The sequence below is a fragment of the Mustela nivalis genome (assembly GCF_964662115.1).
Source record: "Mustela nivalis genome assembly, chromosome: 14".
NCBI lineage: Eukaryota > Metazoa > Chordata > Mammalia > Carnivora > Mustelidae > Mustela > Mustela nivalis.
Window position 1 is genome coordinate 11,207,540 of NC_139033.1, and position 21,698 is coordinate 11,229,237.

At 38.2% G+C, this 21,698-nt stretch overlaps 1 protein-coding gene across 37 annotated transcripts in view; it reads left to right on the forward strand.

The window, feature by feature from the left end:
* Positions 1-21,698, forward strand: part of ATXN2 (ataxin 2) — a 114,684-nt gene that overhangs the window by 82,919 nt on the left and 10,067 nt on the right. For 10 of the 37 annotated variants that reach the window (XM_082698358.1, XM_082698346.1, XM_082698323.1 and 7 more), the window contains 7 exons: positions 3,307-3,611; positions 5,095-5,158; positions 5,736-5,888; positions 6,270-6,336; positions 17,244-17,428; positions 17,751-17,883; positions 21,457-21,510. In XM_082698358.1, coding sequence (XP_082554484.1) covers positions 3,307-3,611; positions 5,095-5,158; positions 5,736-5,888; positions 6,270-6,336; positions 17,244-17,428; positions 17,751-17,883; positions 21,457-21,510 — 961 coding nt within the window. The remainder of the gene's footprint in view (positions 1-3,306; positions 3,612-5,094; positions 5,159-5,735; positions 5,889-6,269; positions 6,337-17,243; positions 17,429-17,750; positions 17,884-21,456; positions 21,511-21,698) is intronic. The other 27 variants (XM_082698324.1, XM_082698353.1, XM_082698334.1 and 24 more) reach the window with 3 other exon arrangements.

Below are 21,698 nucleotides of genomic sequence, written 5' to 3' on the forward strand. Positions count from 1 at the left end.
TAGCAAAAACAAAACAAAACAAAACCCCAGTGTTTTACTGGCAATCACTTGTCTTGTTTGTTAAATCACATAAGAATTTCAGTTTTCCCATTAAATGTCCATACTACCCAAAGCAACCTAGAGATTCAGTGCAGTCTCTATCAAAATTGCAATGGCATTTTTCACAGAAAATGAACCAGTAATCCTAAAAATTGTGTTACCGTAGTATATTTCAGACAGCCAAAGCAGTCTTGAGAAAGAAGAGGAAAGCTGGAGGCATTATGCTCCCTGATTTCAAACTATATAATAAAGCTGCAGTAATAAAAGTATGTTCTTGGCATAAAACAGATACACAGGTCAGTTACACAAAAATAGAGAGCCCAGAACTAAAGCTATGCACATATGGTTAATTAATTTATGACAAAAGAGCCAAGAATATAGACTGAGAATATAGACTGAGCGGCGCCTGGGAGGCTCAGTTGATTAAGCATCTGACTGTTGATTTCGACTCAGGTTATGACCACGGGGTCCTGGGATTGAGCCCCATGTTGGGCTCCGTACTCAGCAGGGAGTCTGCTTCTCCTTCTGCTCCTCTCCCTGCTCTCTCTCTCTCAAATAAAGAAAATTAAAAAAAAAAAAAAAAAGCATAAGGAAGGGCCAGTATCATCATTAAATGGTGTTGGGAAAACTGGACAACCACATTTAAAAGAATAATACTAGGGCATCTGGGTGGCTCAGTTGGTTGAGCATCTGATTCTTGATTCCAGCTCAAGTCATGATCTCAGGGTCAGGAGATTGAGCCCTGCATCAGCTCCCCGCTCAACGCAGTCTGCTTGGGATTCTCTCTCTATCCCTCCGCTCGTTCCCCTGCTCACATGTGTGCTGTCTCCTTCTCTCTCAAATAAGTAAAATTTTAAAAAGAATAAAACTGGACTGTCTTACACTCTACATAAATATTAACTCAAAATGGATTAAAGACTTGAACAGAAACTCCTAGAAGGAAACCTAGAAAATTTGTTATTTTTAAGAAAATAACAAGTGTTGGCTAAGATGTACAATTTTGGTAGAAACATAAATTGCTGTAGGTGCTAAGAGGTTCCTCAAAAATAAAAAAATTAAAAATAGAACTACCATATGATCTAGCAGTTCCATTTCTGGGTATTTATACAAAGGGAATGAAAATACCAACTCAGAAATATAGCTGGTTCCCCATTGCATCATTGCAATCATTGTATCATTATTTACAGTGGCCAAGACATGAAAGCAACCTAGGTGCCCATTGATGGGTGAATGGATAAAGAAAATGGGGTGTGTATATATATGTATATACAAATACATATACATATTTATGTATATGTTATATAGATACAGGAATATTGAGGCATAAAAGGGAGATCCTGTCATTTGTGACAACATGGATGGACTTTGTGGTTACCATGCTAAGTAAAATAAATCAAAGACAAATAATTGCATAATCTTGCTTATGTGTGAGATCTTAAAAAAAAAAAAGGCCCTTCAGGTACAGATTGGTTATCACAGGCAGGGGACAGTGAAATGTGTGAATGGGGTCAAAAGATAAAAACTTCTATTTATAAAATAAGTCATGGGGGTGTAATGTTCAGCATGGTGACTCTAGTCAGTCATACTGTGCTGTAATATTTGAAACTTCCTAAAAGAATTGATCTTAAAAGTTGTCAAAAGAAAAATTTTTAACTGCAGTTATGGCTGTTAACTAGACATTGATTATTTTGCAGCATATACGTATATTGAATGTGGTGTATGCCTGAAACCAATACATTTATATATTATGTTTTATTGGAAAAAAGTGGTAAGGGGAAGGAAAAAATCTCAGTTTTCACTTAGGCTTCTTTAGTGTACTGCAGTTGGAAATACAGCTGAATGCTGAAAAGCATGAATTGTGCCTTAGTTTATCAATTTACAAGGTGGTGGTAAGTGTCTACATCACATAGGTCTGTTGTAGCAATTAAAGGAATGAGTTAAATCATTTAGAACAGTGTCCACACCATAGTGAGTACTTTAGGTATGTTTTCCATTATATATGAGTAACATAAAAAAAAGTCTCATTTTTGTCTCACTCAAAAGACTTCTGGAAATACTCAAGAGATCTCTGCAGTATGCAGTTGGTCTCTTAATGTAGGTAGCTGCTACTAAAAATTACCTGAACAAATGCTGGCTTAAACATTAAATGCCTGTTGTAACTTGAGTTGCCACTGGGTTCAAATAAATGATCCTATCATCACCTTTCGGCATGAGCTGCTTGTGGATTCTGTGACTGTCTTGGTGATGTGGTGAAGCTGGAGATACTCTCAAGAAGCCAGCCTGCCAAGGGCCTGAGCAGTGAGACCTTGACATTTGTTTGCCCATCCTGAGGCTGGGGAGAGACCCTTTTTTTCTGTCCAGCTCGTGCAGTCCCTTCTTGATGCCTGGGGCTGCTGCTCTATTCACATTGCCACTTCGGCGGCTTTTCCTTGGTGTCTTTTTCCTTCTCTTTTTCTTGTCATTTCCTTCAGCTGCTTCTCTTACCTTTCTAGAGAGTATGGCATCTTAAATCAATCATCTTCAGACAGTAGTAGCATTGATTTCTTCTAGCCTGTAAACTTAAAAACCCCAGCACCTACTTCACTAACATCTTAGCCTTCTACTCGTCTTGGTACTTGTGTTTTGCACTTTCCTTCTTCGATAAGGTTAGAAGATCTAATTGACCAACCTTCTATCGCTCTGAATCCACCTGCTTCGGACTTGCCAACCCACCACTTCTGCAGTCCAGGCCCAGGTCCTAGTCCACTAGTGCTTTTCTGTTTCTCCCTTTCCCTTGGGTTTTTAAGCATGTTGTTTCTTTAGCTTAGATAATTCCATTTTCCAGGCTACTCTCACCCCCAAACTTTTATACCTTAGACTACATGGCACTTCCACTGAGAAACCTTTTTCTATAAATTGCTTTTCCTTTAGGATCCCATTTCATTTACCACATTTTTGTTAGGTATCTGATCTCACCCAGGTGGTAAGGGTGAGGATAGGAACTATTCGTATTTTCCATACTCAGAGGGTACAATTTCTGACACATGGTAGGCAGTTAGTAGATATTTAACTTTTGAGGTTAGGATATTTGAGTGCCTAGATGACTATGGGTGTGTTGTATATATGTTCTGTTATTATTGCTTTATAGTAAGTACGTTACTCTTAAAATGTAAAAAGCCTTATTTGGTATATCATACTTATAAATAGTATTAGTTTGCTTACGCTCATGGAGAAAATTGATTATGGAGTTATTTAAAATATTTAAATATAATTGTTTTCTTTATTCAGTTACAGCCAAGTTCTACTTCTGAATCTATGGATCAACTGCTAAACAAAAATAGAGAGGGAGAAAAATCAAGAGATTTGATCAAAGACAAAATTGAACCAAATGCTAAGGATTCATTCATTGAAAATAGCAGCAGCAATTGCACCAGTAGCAGCAGCAAACCGAACAGTCCCAGCATTTCCCCTTCAATCCTCAGTAACACGGAGCACAAGAGGGGACCTGAGGTCACATCACAAGGGGTTCAGACTTCTAGTCCAGGATGTAAACAAGAGAAGGATGATAAAGAGGAGAAGAAAGATGCAGCTGAGTGAGTAAACTTTGAATTGAGCACATCCTGTTACTTACTTTTTCTTAGAGTGTACAGGGGCTTTCAGCTCAGGAATCTATCTGGACTTTTGGACTGCTTTCTGAGTACCCCCCCCCCCCAGGTTACAAACAACTGTAAACAGATGACTTCTTAAGTAAATTAAGTCTTTGTACTCTGTACTCTGTTTCCTTCCTTCCCCAGTTTTGTTCCCCATAGCCAAAATCAAGACTAAATTTAGAAGAACTTTTTTTTTGTAAATATACAGGGAGTTTTGGGAAGTATATCCCCTGAATGCTGGTCAGTACCCCCTCCTAGCCCTGCTGCTAGAACCAAGAACTGCTGCTGCCAGAAAGAGATGACAAGTTATTATTGACAAGTTGGCAGATTATTATAATAAATTAATTGGCAAATTTAACTTTCTACCCAAGTGCTTTTCCTTTTGAAATGTGGAAATTTATTTTCTAAAACTTTTTTTCATTAAAAGGCACTAAAAGCAAATAGAGCTTAGAAAGATGAGAAAATTCAGTTTTCAGATTGAAATAACAGTGTCTGGCTCCTACTTGGAATTCAGCATGTTTTCCGTCAGAAAACGTTTTATTAATTGTTAGATTTCTTAAGATAAACTTAATCCTCCACATTTGATATGTCATTTCAGCCTAACCACTGTTAATTTATCTATTCTGGGTTCCATACAATCCATTTACAGCCGAACTTTTGGAATGCAGCCTGTTCATCTGTCAGAGAGTGCTTATTCTTAATATGAGGCAAAAATTTTTATTTGCCAATAGTGGTATGTGGGTGGTATGTAGGAAAACACTTGGTTGCATTAGAAAATACTGCATGCAAGGGGGCACCCAGCTGGTTCAGTCTGTAGAGCATGCACCTTGATCTCAGTGTGTGGGTTCCACCCCATGTTGGGTGTAGAGAGTACTTAAAGTAAAATCTTAAAAAAAAGAGAGAGAAGGAAAGAAAATACTGCATTCTAGAGAATTGGTATATTAGGGATTGCCTTTAGCGATATTTTATTTTCTCAGTTGATTTGTTGATTGCCTTTGACAGAAGATATATTAACACTTTTTTTAGGATTTATTTATTTGCTGTACACATGCGTATGCATGGTTCGGGGATGGGGAGAGGGTGAGAAAGAATCCTCAGGCAGACTCCCACTGAATGCAGACCTCCAGGTGGAGCTTGATCCCAGGACCCTGAGATCATGACCTGAGCCAAAATCAAGAATCGGATGCTTAAATAACTGAGCCAGCCAGGTGCCCCCACTTTTTAAAAAATTGCCTTTTTTGGGCATGTCTTAATCTGATTAAGGTGTGGGAAATACATGTATGCATTTTAATGAAGAGAATTCATGATCTAGTAAGAATTGTTTAATGTATGTTTAGCAGTTTTTTTAAAAAAGTGTAGAAGACTTGAGAGAAACACAAGTTCCATGCAAATTTTATTGGCCCCTTTTAATTTTCCCCTGGTTTAGGCAAGTGAGAAAATCAACTTTGAATCCTAATGCAAAAGAGTTCAACCCTCGTTCCTTTTCTCAGGTAAGTTTATTTCTCTCTTTGAAGTAATCATTTTCTCTAAAAAAATTAATTTATTATTGGTAATAGTATTTTCCACATACCTGCCATCTAAACTCACAGGATGTTGAAACAACTTGTAGTTTAAGTTCCTTTTTCTTATATGGTCATTTATGAATATTTTTGAGTCACTAAAAAGATTTTTGTTTTGTTTTGTTATCAGTTAAATGTGGTCTGGGGTAAATCTTTGACTCTGACTGGCTGATAAGCTAGGCTCTCAGGTTTATAGATAAACTATTTTTATTCTACTGAATTTATAATACACTTAGTAAATTTTAAAAATACTTTAGTTCATTAAAAATCACAACTGTTTTAAAGTATTATTGACAAGTTGGCAGATTATTATAATAAATTAATTGGCAAATTTAACTTTCTACCCAAGTGCTTTTCCTTTTGAAACGTGGAAATTTATTTTCTAAAACTTTTTTTCATTAAAAGGCACTAAAAGCAAATAGAGCTTAGAAAGATGGGAAAGATCAGTTTTCCGATTGAAATAACAGTTGGCCTTTCACCTTTAGATGGTTGATTTTTATTTTTGTAGCCAAAGCCTTCTACAACCCCAACTTCACCTCGTCCTCAAGCACAGCCCAGCCCATCCATGGTGGGCCACCAACAGCCAGCTCCAGTTTACACGCAGCCTGTTTGTTTTGCACCAAATATGATGTATCCAGTCCCAGTGAGCCCAGGCGTGCAAGTAAGTCCTAGATTTTGATGTTCGTTTTCCCTCCTTAGTTATTTGTATTCACACCAAGCACTCTGTCAGTGTGTGGTGACTTAAGGCAGTAGTGGCAAAACAAAAGTACTTGAAAGGGGGAGGCATGCAATAGCATGGTGTGTTGTTAGTATAAAAACCCAAATCTGAGAATGTTTTCTGGTGAGAAAGACAGTTCAGGTTTACTGCAGTTTGGGGTTTGTCCTTTTAGGTATGGGGTGATTTTGTTTTTTTAATAATTCCTGGAGAATGAGGAAACCTCAGTGCTAGCTCTCTAGCAATATACAACTAAGCGAAAATAGTAAAATATATTCTTACTATCTGAAAAGTTTAATCTTTTTTTTTTTTTTTAATTCCCTCAAGCCTTTATACCCTATACCTATGACGCCCATGCCAGTGAATCAAGCCAAGACATATAGAGCAGGTAAAGGTGAGAATAATCCTGCCTGTGTTTGCTTGTAGTCAGCATGCTGCATGAATTCGGGAACTGATTTATAATGAATGAATATTTGTCGTTGAGCTTTCATTTTTGGTCAGCCTGTGCATTGATTTGTGATACCCAATACTAGGTAAGGTATTTGATGCACTTCCCCCACCAAGATTGGTTTATTAGAGAGAGAGAGAGAGAAAGGGGAGGGGGCAGAGGGAGAGAGAAACTCAAGCAGACTTCTCACTGAGAGCAGAGCCGATCTCGCAACCTTGAGACCATAGCCTGAGCCAAAACCAAGAGTTGGATGCTCAACAAACGGTACCACCTGTGTGCCCCTCAGATGCATTTTAATAAACAAGACTAGGGGAGGAGAAAATGTTCATCAGTTGTGATTGTTTAAGATCCTTTTCAGAAAGAATAAGTGATTTTGAAGTTTTCATTACTAAATTTGAAAAGTGTTTGCTAAATTAGTTTACCAGGTTGTTGACCTTTTGTTTCATAATAACATACAACCCCCCCTCCCCCCCGCCGCCCAATCTGGAATTTCTTTTTGAGCTGAGGGCAGCTCATTTCAGAAACCATCAAAATCTTCATAGTAGAGGGATATTTCCTCATCTTCAAAATGAGAATATTGTGGGGAGCCTGGGTGGCACAGTCGGTTAAGCATCCAACTCTTGGTTTTGGCTCAGGTTGTGATCTCAGGGTTGTGAGATCGAGCCCTGCGTTGGGCTCCCTGTAGAGTATGCTTGGGATTCTCTCTCCCTCTGCCCCTCCCCACCCTCAAATAAATAAATCTTTAAAAAATAATAAAATGAGAATGTTGTGTAATCTAATATTCTAGACTTGTGGTTAAACAGCCTTTGTGGGAAGAAAACACATACTGATCTTAAAAGGAGATCATTTAATGTGGGCAAATGTTAAAAGGTGTCCTTTTTTGCCATCCAGGTAGTTGAGAGCTAGTTGATAAGTTACTCAGTGCCTAGCAATATTCTCCTGACCTAAAACTTCCAATTCTTAAATGAATAAGCTTTCCTAAGTATTTGAAGTAATCATTTTTGGATGTTGATTAAAATTCTTACTTTTTTCTTTTTAAACAAGTATGGTATTCTTTGCCTTGGAACACTGGAACATGCCAAAAGAACTGTAGCTTAGATAATTCAAAGTTATCTAGTTTTAGGATTAATCTTATTCTGTGGATCTAAAAAAGTTCATGTGGAGGAAAGGTTCTTCTAGTGCCATTTTGAGTGAGGTTAATATTAAGATATGTCTTCCTCTCAAACTGTTGGTAGGAATGCAGGCTGGTGGAGCCACTCTGGAAAACAGTGTGGAGGTTCCTCAAAAAGTTGAAAGTAGAGCTGCCCTATGACCCAGCAATCACATTGCTATGTTTTACTGCAAAGATACAAATATGGTGATCTGAAAGGGGTACCTGCACCCCAGTGTTTATGGCAGCAGTGTCCATAATAGCCAAACTGCGGAAAGAGCCCAGATGTCCATCAGCAGAAGAATGGATAAAGAAGATGTGGTGTATATATATACAGTGGAGTATTACTCAGCCATCAAAAGAAAAATGAAAGGGCGCCTAGTTGGGTCAGTCGGTTAGGCATCTGCGTTTGGCTTGGGTCATGGTCCTGGGGTTCTGGAATCAGGTCCTGCATCAGGCTCCCCGCTCAGTGGGGAGTCTGCTTCTCTCTCTGCCTCTCCCTGTGCTTGTGTTCTCCCTCTTTCAAATAAATAAATAAAAATTTTTTAAAAGCGTAGGTGGTTCAGTCATTAAGTGTCTGCCTTTGACTCAGGTCATGATTCCAGGGTCCTGGGATTAAGCCTGCATCGGGCTCCCTGCTCTGTGGGAAGCCTGCTTTCCCTCTCCCATTCCCCCTAATGTGTTCTTTCTCTCGCTGTGTCTCTCTCTCCCAAATACATAAATGAAATCTTTAAAAAAAAGAAAAATGAAATATCTTGCCATTTGCAAGTATGTGGATGGAACTAGAGGGTTTTGTGCTAAATGAGAGAAGTCAGAGAACAACAAATACCATATCTCGTTTGTATGTAGTATTTAATTAACAAAACAGAAGATCATAGGGGAAGAGAGGGAAAAAATAAGATGAAATCACAGAGGTAGACAAACCATAAGAGATTCTTTTTTTTTTTTTTTTTTTTTTTTGAGAGAGAGAGTGAGAGTGAGCACAGGCAGACAGAGTGGAAGGCAGAGTCAGAGGGAGAAGCAGGCTCCCTGCGGAGCAAGGAGCCCGATGTGGGACTCGATCCCAGGACGCTGGGATCATGACCTGAGCCGAAGGCAGCTGCTTAACCAACTGAGCCACCCAGGCGTCCCACCATAAGAGATTCTTAATCATGGGAAACAAACAGGGCTGCTGGAGGGGTGGGGGGGTGGGGGCCATGGATCAACTGGGTGGTGGACATTAAGGAGGGCACTGAGTATTGTATAAGACTGATGAATCACTGACCTCTGTCTCTGAAAGCCATTTCTAGGAAGGTGGAACAGGCACACTGCAAATAGCAGCTGTAAACATAGTCTGTGCTATGAAGGTGGAAAGTGACAACATAATTGCTTTGTCCATAGTTCAGATTTGGTGATTATCAAGATTTTGTCATCTTTATTTGAGGGGTGCTTTGTTTCTTTGCTGCAGTATTTAAAGTATCATGCCATTGATATCATGCCATTTTATTTCTATATACTTAGTGTTTATCCTTTTGAATATGGACATTTTTCTTAGCCAGAGTGCTAATTACCACACTTTATAAAAATAGTAATTCCAGAGCGCCTGGGTGGCTCAGTCTGTTAGGTGTCTCCCTTTGGCTCAGGTCATGATCCCTGGGTTCTGGGATCAAGTCCTGCATCGGGCTGCCTGCTCTTCAGAGAGTGTGCTTCTCCCACTACCTGCTGCTCTGCCTACTTATGCTCTCTTTCTCTTTAATAAATATATAAAATCTTTAAAAAAAAATTATAATTCCTTTTTATCTAATAATCACCACAATCGCATTATCTTGATATTTTTTTACAGCTGGTTTGTTTTGAATATGGATCAAAGTAATAAGATCTATACAGTATGTTTATTACATGTCTTTCTAATTCCTCTGCTGTTTTTTCCCTGCCATTGTTTTGAGACAGAAACCAGTTGTTACATAGGAATGTCCTGTATTCTAGATGGTCTCTTCACTTCTTGTGATGTCACCAATTATATTAGGTTTAATTTAATTTTCTTGTGGCAGAGAGGTAAGAATATTTAACAGATGATTGTGAGATATTTAACAGAAGATGGTAAAGAATCTTTAACAGATGATGTTGGATCGTTTAGGAGATGCTCATTATCTGGTCCTACTTTGATAATTGGTAAAATTAAGGGCTCAGGTGGTGATAGCTCAGTCCTCCCCTCCCCAGATATAAAGTTTTCTGAAATTTGTTAGGACTCTGGTTCTCAAATTTTAGTGTGTATTAGAATCACTTGATGAATTTGTTAAAACACAGATTGCTTGGCCCCAGCCCCAGAATTTCCAATTTAGTAGATTTGGGGTATAGCCTGAGAATTTAAATTTCTAGTACAGCTTATAAAACCAGCTCCCTAGTGATACTGAAGGTCCGTGATCATATTTTGAAAATCATTGGTTAGGAGTTTGGAAACAGTAATTTCTGAACTCCTAGCATTTCTTTTCTATGTATTAGCTAGAATCATTCTGTAAGGGGCTCTTCTTTTCAACTAGGGTTGGATATGATTATCCTCAAATAGTTGGTACAGGAAAGTAAGAATAAATGCTTAAATTTAAGGGCTTAAAATTGCCTTAAGTGCCAACTTTCAGTGAGGAGTTTTTGCCCTTGACACTTTTCAGTAGTATCTAATGAAGTTGCTTTGTTTTGAAAGATGTGACTGTCCCCCCCTTTCTTTTATTATTTTTAAAAATATCAGGAATGCATGTATTTTCATATACTTTTGTATATTCGTATGTTTCAGGTTTTTGCTGCTCCTATTGCCCCATCTTTTTTTTTTTTAAGGTTTTATTTATTTATTTGATAGAGAGGCAGGCAGAGAGAGAAGAAGGGAAGCAGCTCCCTGCTGAGCAGAGAGCCCGATGTGATGTGGGGCTGGATCTCAGGACCCTGGGATCATGACCTGAGCCGAAGGCAGAGGCTTAACCCACTGAGCCACCCAGGTGCCCCTGCCCCATCTTCTAATCAATGCCACTCCCTTCAAGTTGGCTCCTGTGTCCTTTTAGTACTATTCCTTTGTCTTTGTTTTTGTTGTTGTTGTTGTTGTTTAAGATTTAATTTGTTTATTTGAGAGAAAGCACAGAAGAGCAGGGAAGAGATGCAGAGGGAGAAGCAGACTCCTGCTGAGCAGGGATTCCCGACATGGAACTCAGTCTCAGGACCCTGAGATCATGACCTGAGCCAAAGGCAGACACTTAATTGACTGAGCCACCCAGGCTCCCCTATTCATTTGTCTTTGATAGCTTTCTTAGTTTCTGCTGTAAATAAGATATGTCAGGCTAATCTGTGTCTAAACCCCGACCTGGATCCATATTCCTTCAAGGAATCCTAATTCTTTTTGCAGAAAAAGTATTTATAAACCATTTTCTGGTCTTTGAGTTATTGTGTCTTGGCCTTTTCAGTGGACAAAATTGGGAAATTTATAATGATACATCTAATTCAACTTAACATTGCAAGATTTTTACAGTGACTTTTTGCTTGCATCTTTTTCTTTTCCATTGAAAACCTTGTAAAAATAGTGACTGTATTATCCCTTTTTTGGTTAAAAAAAAAAAAAAAGAAAAGATTTTATTTATTAGGGGAGAAGGAGAGAATCTCAAGCTGACTCCCTGCTGAGTGTGGAGCCTCCTGCAGGGCTCAGTCTGATGACCCTGAGACCATGACCTGAGCTGCAACCAAGAGACACTTAACTGACAAGCCACCCAGGTGCCCCTGTATTACCTATCTTTTAACAAATTACCACAGAGCTTAGCTGCCTAAAACAACAAACATAAATTATTTCACACAGTTTCTCAGGGTTAGAAAATCAGGTGTAACCTAACTGGGTGGTTCTGTCTCAGTGTCTAACGAAGTTGCAGTCAGGATATTAGTTAAAACTGTAGGGTCTGAAGGGATACCTGAGTGGCTCAGTGGGTTAAAGCCTCTGCCTTCAGCTCAGGTCATGATCCCGGGGTCCTGAGATCCAGCCCTGCATTGGGCTCTCTGCTCAGCAGGGAGCCTGCTTGCCTTTCTGCCTACTTGCGATCTCTGCCTGCCAAATAAAATAAAATCTTAAAAAAAAAAAAAAAAAAGAAAAGAAAGAAAAAGAACTATAGGGTCTGAAGGGTTAAATGGGGCAGCAGGATCTGCTTCCAGTTCAGAGATATCGACAGGATAAAGCTGGTCATAACATGGCAGCTGGCTTCTCCCAAAATGAGTATTCAGAAAGAGAAATTGATGTAAATGGAAGCTAAAGTGTGTTTTACAATCTAGCCTTGGCAATGTGGTATGTACGCTGTAGATCACACAAAGCAGACCTGGTACAGTGGGAGGGGACTTGACAAGAGTGTGAGTACTAGGAGGCGGGACCAGAGGGGCCCATCTTAGAGGTGGGCTTATTTACATTTTGATATAATGTGTATAATAGATTTTAAAAACATTTGTTGTCTAATTGTTAACAATAAAATTTAACATTTCTATGCAGTATTAATTTCCTTAGTATCTAGTTCATTTAGAAATCTTTAAGTAACAGTTTTGAGTGAGAAGTTGTTGGTGTTTTATATTTTTATGCTGCTCTTTCAGTGTTTTAAAATTTTTAAACATTGTTTACCAAGTATATAGAGATACACTTGATTTCTTAATACTGACTTTGTGTCTTGCCACTTCACTAAATACATTTATTGTTTTTAGTAGCTTCTTTTAGACTTAGAATTTTCTGTGTACATAATTATAGGCCAATCACTGTATATTTTTCTTGCTTTATTGCACTGGCTAAGTCTTCTAAGTGACATGACCCTTGCATTGCTCCTGTTCTTAGGGTGGAGCCTTGTCTTACAGTGTTAGGTCCAGGCGTACTTCTTCAGTTACACTCTACAGGTACTGCTTTTTTTCCAGAGCGACAGTTTGTGGCAACCCTGTTTTAGGCACCATTTTTCTTTTTATTCTTTTTTTAAATTTACTTATTTGTCAGAAAGAGCGTAAGCAGGCAGAGGCAGAAGCAGGCTCCCTGCTGAGCAAGGAGCCCAGTGTGGGACTCGATCCCAGGACCCTGGAATCATGACCTGAGCTTGAAGGCAGCCACTTAACCGACTGAGCCACCCAGGTGTCCATGGCACCATTTTTCTAACAGCATTTGTTCAGCATTTGTCTCTGTCACATTTGGTAATTTGGTAATTCTCTTTGTTTGAAGCTTTTACATTATTGTTTTATACATATATAAAATATGTGATCAGTGGTTACCACTCACTGAAAGCTTACTGTCATCCAAAATCCACCTTTTTGATTTATGTATCTCTCTTAATGATAAGTCTCTCTTAAAGTTTTCCCTTTAGTTTTTGGTTTCTTTCCCCTTTACATTTTACTTAAATCTAGCTGCTTTGTTCTATATATATATATTTTTTTACAATTTGAATTTCAGGAATTGCATCTCTTTCGTGGTGTTTAAAGTGGCCGTCTGTTCTCTGTAACGCTCGCAGACTGAGAGTAAATGTCTAGGGAGGCTTGATAAGATCAGGTTGTAGTTTTTTAAATTTAATCTAGAATGTTGCATAGGTGAAATGTATACTGTCATGAGGAGTCGTATGATGTCACCTTTTTGTGATAATAGAATAGCTGTATCTATTCAGAATAACATTTCCTACCAGCCCTTGTCTGTTTAGCAGCCACTGACAATCATTGTCTAGCCCTAGAGCCATCATTTCATTAAGGGGTTGCAAAATGGTGACATTCTCTATTATCCCTTACTCAATTATTAGTTGGAATATTTCTATAAAGAAAATTTTTAGGGACGCCTGGGTGGCTCAGGTCATGATCCCAGGGTCCTGGAATCAAGTCTGCATCAGACTCCCGGCTCAGCAGGGAGCTTGCTTCTCCCTCTGCCTGCTGCTCCCCCTGCTTGTGCTCTCTTCTTCTCTCTCTCTGACAGAATCTTACTTAGAAAAAGAAAAACTGGTTACTGTGAGGTATAGTTTGTGTGATTAAAATGTTATCATTTCAAGAAAGTTCCCAAAATAATGAGTTGATTTCATACTATCCTCTAAAGGTTGACCAGTGATGGTTTTTGTTGTTCTTTTAGTACAAACTCATTGTTTTTAACATTCAGTTCTCCAGTTGGCATTTTTATTGGAATGATACTAAATTTATAAATTAGGGGCGAATTACTGTCTTTTTATTTAGTCTTCTTATGCAAGAACAATTACGCCTTTCTCCTTTAAATCTGCTTTTGTATCTTTAGTGTTTTTTTTAAAGTTTCTCTTAGAAGATAGTGTGTATTTTTTCAGTTTATACTTAGGTATTTTCTTTTTTTATTGTTATAAAACCAGTGTGTTTTCCACTGCAGTTTAAGTAGTTACTTATGAAGTAAGTTTATGAAGTACTATATATGCAGGCTATTTCTGTCTTTATGTTAATTTTGTATCATGCTCTTTCATTTGTCAAGAATTTGCTTCCGAAACACAGTCATGGATTGTATAAGGCATATCATTCCTGCATGATAGTAAAGCCTTTGCACAAAACCACTTTGTCTTCTTGGTACAAATGTAATGGTTTTCTTTTGCAATTTGTGAGAAAAACTTTGTTGTTTTTAAAAATATGCCAAAGTCAAGAACTTGATTAATGTAGACATTAAGACATTATTATTATTATTATTATTATTATTATTATTATTAATGTAGAACATTAGCCTTGGTTCTTAGCCTTGGTTCTGTTGACATTTTGGGACAGATATTTTTGGTTTATTAGCATACCTGGCCTTTACCCATTTTTAAAAACTTTTTTTTTTAAGACTTTATTTATTTGAGGGAGAAAGTGAGTGGGAGAGAGAAGAGAGAGAGCGTGAGCAGGGGCGAGGGGTAGAGGGAGAGGGAGAAGCAGGCTCCCCGCTGAGCAGGGAACCCCCACTCCGTGTGGGACCAGATCCCAGAACCCTGGGATCATGGCCTGAGCTGAAGGCAGATGCTTAACTGACTGAGCCACCCAAGTACCTGGGCCTTTACCCATTTGATGCTAGTAGTACTCCCCTTCTCCCATTTGTGGCAACCAAAATGTTTCCAGAATTGCCACATGTCCCTTGAAAGACAAATTGCTCTCAGTTGAAAACCGTTGGACATATGGAAATCATTAAACTATGGTCCATCTAAGTTATAGTGGGTTAAAGCCTCTGCCTTCAGCTCAGGTCATGATCTCAGGGTCCTGGGATCGAGCCCCGCATAGGGCTCTTTGCTGAGCAAAGAGTCTGCTTCCTCCCTCTCTCTCTGCCTTCCTCTCTGCCTACTTGTGATCTCTGCCTGTCAAATAAATAAATAAAATCTTTAAAAAAATTATATTCAAGCATTTTCTGTGTATAACTAGAATTTTAATTTTTTTAAAGACTTTATGTATTTTATAGAGATTGCGTGTGCACAAGCAGGGGAAGCTGCAGAGAGAGAGGGAGAAACAGGATCCCCATTGAGCAGGGAGCCCGCTGTGGGGCTTAATCCCAGGACTCTGGGATCATGATGTGAGCTGAAGGCAGATGCTTAACTGACTGAGCCAACCAGGAGTTCCTAGAATTTTAATTTTAAAAAAGATGGTACACTTGACTGGCTTTTTAACTTCAATTAATTATTTTAATATATGAGGGTTATAATCAAGTATCAAATAGTAAAAAGGGTTATAATCAAGGGTCAAAAGAAATCGTAAACTTTCATTTGTTAAAAATATTATAGGAGTTTGAGGGGTGCCTGGGTGGCTCAGTGGGTTAAGCTTCTGCCTTCGGCTCAGGTCATGATCCCAGGGTCCTGGGATTGAGTCCCGCATCGGGCTCTCTGCTTGACAGGGAGCCTGCTTCCTCCTCTTTCTCTCTCTCTCTCTCTCTCTGCCTGCTTGTGATCTCTCACTGTGAAATAAATAAATAAAATCTTTAAAAAAAAATGTTATAGGAGTTTGAGGCAGCTTTACTGAAAGGAATTGCTTTTTCAATATATGGACTCTCAAGATCAAGTTCAGAAAAATATTACTGTATACACATTTCTTCTATTTCCACATTTCCTTCTCTAAATAAATAAAACTCTGTATTACCAGCTCTCTTAAATGTCAGCAAGTCATTAAATTTTTAGCAAGAAAATTCAAATATTTAAACAAATTCTGTCTCTAAATTAGTAAGTACTTGTGTAATTAGTTCTGATGATTTTATGAACATGCCAGGTGACACATTCTTTGTGCCTTCTGCCGTGTTGTAAGCAGTGGTTCATGATTCCTCCCCTCAAGTGGCTTTGTTGACATCATACCACCCACCCATTACAGATGACAGTCAGTGCAGGGCTCTAATAGACGAGTGAGGAGAAGGTACACAGAGCATGCAGCTCGTCGTTTTGGGGGAACTGGAAAAGATGTTACAGAGGAGGTGACAGCTGAATTTTTTTTTTTTAAGATTTTATTTATTTGAGAGGGAGAGAAAGTGATAGATAGCATGAACAAGAGGGAGAGGGAGAAGCAGGCTCCCCGTGAGCAGGGAGCCGGGTGCGGGGCTCCATCCCAGGACCCTGGGATCGGGACCTGAGTCAAAGGCAGATGCTTAACAGACTGAGCCACCCAGGTGCCCCTGAATTTCTTTCTTTTTTTTTTTTTTTTTTAAATTTTTATTTATTTATTTGACAGAGAGAGATCACAAGTAGGCAGAGAGGCAGGCAGAGAGAGAGGGGGAAGCAGGCTCCCCGCCGAGCAGAGAGCCCGATGCGAGGCTCGATCCCAGGACCCTGAGATCATGACCTGAGCCGAAGGCAGAGGCCTAACCCACTGAGCCACCCAGGCGCCCCCCTGAATTTCTTTTAAGTAATCTCTACACCCAGTGTGGGGCTTGAATTCACACCCCAAGAATAAGAACTACATCCTCTACTGACTGAGCCAGCCAGGTGCCCCAGTTGAGCTGAAATTTTTTTTTTTTTAGCTGAATTTTTAATTAATTTTTAGAATTTTAACACTGGGAGAACCATGAGGCAAAAATCTGTGTGGAATAATAAAATACATACAGTAGGGCTGCCTGGGTGGTTCAGCTAGTTGGGCATCTGCCTCCACTCAGGTCATGATCTCGGGGTCCTGGGATTGAGAGCCCCATCTGGGGCTCTCTGCTCAGCAGGGAGTCTGCTTCTCCCCATCCCTCTGCCCTGCTCCCTGCTCATGAGCTCACTCCCTCCCTCTCTCTCTGTCAAATAAATAAAATCTTAAAAGTAATAAAAGACTTAACAGTAATTTTTAAAAACAACTATTAGAAACCTGCTGCATGGTACTATGTGTTGTTGTGTTTTGAGAAAGAGCAGAAATTGTAGAAGAATTCAGTGATGGGAAAAGAGTAAAGCTTAGTGTTGGGTTTTGGCTTTTTTCTTGTACTGTTGTTTTTCTTTAAATAATAGCCTTCTGTAGCAAGTGGCATAATTTGGTGTGTCAGACAGGGATTATCTCAGAAAGTAGTATGTAGGAAACTTTTCATAGTGCTGTAAGTGTCAATGTACAGGGACTCAGTCAGATCTGGGGGTCATTGGAGAGAGTCTCTGTGGAGGTTGCTTTCAAGCTGACTCTTGAAGGATGAGTCAGAGTTGTGCTGAGAGTTGGGCATTGGTGTTTGAGGTTACATGAGACACGTGTAAGAGCATGTGTCCGATGCTATGTGCATGTGTCTGATTCTGAGGAGAGGGTATTTTCTAATACTCAGTCATCTTTTCTTCAGTACCAAATATGCCCCAGCAGCGGCAGGACCAGCATCATCAGAGCACCATGATGCACCCAGCGTCTGCGGCGGGCCCGCCGATTGTGGCTACCCCACCAGCTTATTCCACACAATATGTTGCCTATAGTCCTCAGCAGTTTCCAAATCAGCCTCTCGTTCAGCATGTGCCACATTATCAGTCTCAGGTAAGGCTGCCGTGACCTCTTAATTTTTGTTCCATTTAAATAGCTTTCAGTTTTAACCTTTAATAGGGTAAAGGGCTCTTCCTTTATATTTTGTGTTCTGTGTCATGGTAAGGTAGATAGCTAAGGATTTGGGGGCCTTTTTAGTGTAAGAAGGTTGCTGATCAGCGTTAAGTATTTCAAAGGAAATAGCCAAAAACAGTTTTAGGATTTTCAGAGTTGTTTCTCTAAACCTGGAAAGTATGGAGTTAAGACGTCTGACTGAAATTTGCCTGATTCTGTTCGATACTTTAATGTGTTTTCTTTATATTTTGTTTGAACACAGCATCCTCATGTCTATAGTCCTGTGATACAGGGTAATGCTAGAATGATGGCACCGCCGGCACATGCCCAGCCTGGTTTAGTGTCTTCTTCTGCAACTCAGTACGGGGCTCATGAGCAGACGCATGCGATGTATGGTAGGAAGCATTTTGTTTGTCTTTTTCAGTGTGAGTGACTATTAATTGTTTTAAAGCTCTGAAAAGAAATTTTAAGAATAACTTAGCCTTTTGTACCAATGAGGGTCAAGAATCTAAAGAAAAGATTAACCCATTTCTTTAAGTCTTGTCAAATCATTTCAACTTCTGTTGCTGAAATTTGTGTTCAAACGTCTTTCCTTATTTTAAGTGAAATTGAATGACTGGTATAACGGAAAGTATCATTTGTGGAGAAAGGCATCTTCCTCCTCTTCCTCATCAGTATTACAGCAGTTTGGTATGGCCTGCCTAAGGCATCCAAGAAAGTTGTGACACAATGAAAGCTCTCTCTGACAAGAAAACATTCTGCTCCACTCCTTCCTCGGGCAGTCATTGGCGTTACATATTTTTATTGCTGTTTGTTAAAATGAATGCTACTGTGTGTCTGCCTCATGCTGATTTTAAGAGGTCAAAATAGTATGATACTGGGTCTCCTTTAGACATGAGTCACACTTTAAATATAATCATATAAGCAGTGGTAAAATGAGAAGTATCCTATGTAAAATAATTAAAACAATATATAAAGGAATAATAGACAAAAATCTCCATCTTAGTTTTGTGGCTGGAGAGTTTTGTGCAGGTCACCTTTGCATCCATCTAAAGTACTAAAATAATGTGGTTTTTCAATGTTGAGAATTTAAAATGACATTTCCACTCATATCTTAAAGTAATAGAGTCTGTGAGTGGACCCATATTTTTCAAAAAAACTTTAATTCGTTCTAGTTTCATTAAGATGTAAGTTTTGTTTTGAACCTTCCTGAGCACTCCTGTACTGTCATTTAGGTTTTCCCATTGGCATTTCAGTTTTTTGGAGTGGGAGGAGAGAAATTTAAATTTATTCATACAAATGGAAAGTACACCACTCTGAGAAAGAAAGTACCATTACATGGACATTGCATTTTTTTTAAACCTTTTAAAACTTTTAAAATGACTATGATATGATACTCTGTAGGTTCATAGGAATAGGCCTCAGGCAGCAGCAGTCAAGTTTCTTGTCATCCATGACCTGCTGCTCGCGCTTTCTTCCCGGAGGCGCGCTCCCACTGCCCACGCACCGTGACAGGCATGTTAAATGATTAAAGGCATTGTTTTTGTAAAGTTCCTAAACCCAATCTTTATACCTTACCACTTAAAACCTTCTGCTGTGGATTATGCCCTTTAAGTTAAAATGATGTAATTGCCACGTTTGGGGAAACTTTCTTACAAGAAACTCATTCATAATTTAATTGAATAAAAAAATACCGATAGACTGATTTTGGCTTATGATTTTGGTTATAATTGTTTTTTATTGGCTTGTCTTAACCAGGACTAAGTATATATGAAATTGCATAAAAGTGTATTCATCATACATGCTTCTACACAGTTTGTATACATTTTAACAGTTTTTTGCTAAAGGCTTATGTTTTGCTAAAGGCTTATTATGTGAAAAAGTTTATTATGATTCTTTATATATTTCTGATAAATACATCATGATTTTAAAAATAGAAAAAACACTTCTTCCTTCCCGTTTTCTGGCATACTCCCCTTGGAATAAGGTCTAAAACTTTTGAGTTAAAATTTCCATTACTTTTTAGAGAATAGCTGTTTGTGTACCCATGCTTCTGAGACATTGTAGTAATACTGTGATGTTGAGAAGAATCTTTCTCCTCAGTGTGTTCACTAACTGCCAGCATTTGGTTTTGTCTTTTGGATGGATGTTCATTGGTTTGAAATGGCCTGTATCGTAAATACTGTGTTTGATACACTAATGGTTTTATAATTGCTTTCCCAAAACATTTCCATTTGAAAAGTAGTTGTCCTTGGACCCTGAAGTCTATTCAAATGTGCGTAAATAAGAAATACTGCAGATAAAACACTAGATCTAATGTCCAGTGAAATCTGGAATGATTTGTCATTAGGACTAGTTCTTTATTGCTGGGAGAAAGTTGCTCAGCCAGATTTGAAACTCCTCTCTTGATAAGGGTAGGCTGAGGTGAGGCTATGGACTTGATATGGTTGTTGCTATGATATGGTTGTTGATACGGTTGTTTACTCAGGGTGTCGTTTTGATATTTCATACTCTAAAAAGAACACTAGAAAATGAAATATTTTATTCTTTGCCATCATAAACCATAATTTAATCTAGTAAAGCAAGGTCATTAATTCTTCAGTGATTTACTTCAGTTATTTTAGATCTTCCAAGACTTAATTATGCCAGATATAGACACTTTGTCTTAGTTTAAAATAATGTACTTTTAAATCTGTTGCATAGAAATGCTAATTTTATACTTACTTCCCTTGAACAGTTTATATTTCATATTCCCAAAGGAACCAAGTATTTTGAGTATGAATTATGTCTATTTTTAAGCTTCATTCTATCTAAATATTTTCAACTTTTTATGCAAATAAAAGAATATGCACCCAGATGTTGGCAACAGTTCTATGTCACCCTTTTGTCATTCATTCGTTGTTAACAGCCACAGCAAAAGGCTTTAAGAATAGAAAGGACACTAATGACTACAAAATAAAAGTGATTATTTTCTTTAAATGGTTGGTGTATTTAATATAAATATGCTGACAGATTATTGAACAGCTAAATTACTAGAGATACTAAACATTCTAAATAGTTATTGACCTTGTTCTCTTTCTAGCTGTTATAGAAAGGAGTTTGATCACCAACTTCATCTCTGACCTTAATCTAACTTAAATCATTGCGTTTGCCCCTTCCCTCCTAAGAAGTTACTTTTTGTTTCCTTGTCTTCTGGTTCACCTCATTTTGTTCTATGGCAGTGGTATTTTCCCTTTCAGAAATAGTAGTGATGAAACTTTCTTTACTAACCGAAGCCGTCAGGAAGAATTAGATCTAGAATCCTCTTTGAGTTTATTTGAGTTTGTTTTTGGTAGTTTAATGCAAGCAAATGAGAAAATACATGAGGCAAAAAGATTTAAAATAGACCTATTATCCCCAACACCTGACAACCACCAGTTAACATTTTGGTGCATATCCTTCCAAATGTCCTTTCAGACACACAGATTTATGTAGACATTTTAATAAGAAATGATACTATACCCATGTTTAATATTACCATTATTATGTTTCTAAATTTGGGGGTTCACTTCCAGATGCCTAATAAATATCTTACAGAATAATGATGTTTCTCTTCATGATTTACAAAATTGTTTGAGTCTTTTGAATTAAACTTGGTAAATATTCTCTTATTTTGGTGCATTATTTGTATTCAGGTTGTTCAATGGAATGCCATACTGCTCTTTGATTACATAATGATTTTGTACCTTTTATTTAAGCAAGTCAGAATGTGGAAGTCGACACATTAAGTACAGAAGAAAGTGTCTTTTGGTTCAGTCCTTTGTATAATTTTGTAGCAATGTTTAAAGTGCTTGTCATCTCTTGTAAAATAAGAAAAATGATTTATGCATGAATACAAAAAGAAATTACTAAATATGTCAACCTTTCCAGAAAATTAGGAAAATGCACACCTCAGAAGGCTAATTTACCTTTCTATTTCCCAAATTCAGCATGTCCCAAATTACCATACAACAAGGAGACAAGCCCTTCTTTCTACTTTGCCAGTGAGTTGGGTTTTTTATACTAATTTTAATTGAACAGTAAAACACTTTTTAAAGAATACATGTTAAGGGAGTAGACTTGTTGAGCAATATTTTCCTTGTGCCAGCCAAAATTGTTGAATATATGTATATTTGTAAACAATTCAGAGTTTAAAAAAAAAATACAACCCAGCTTAAGAAAGCTGGAGTTA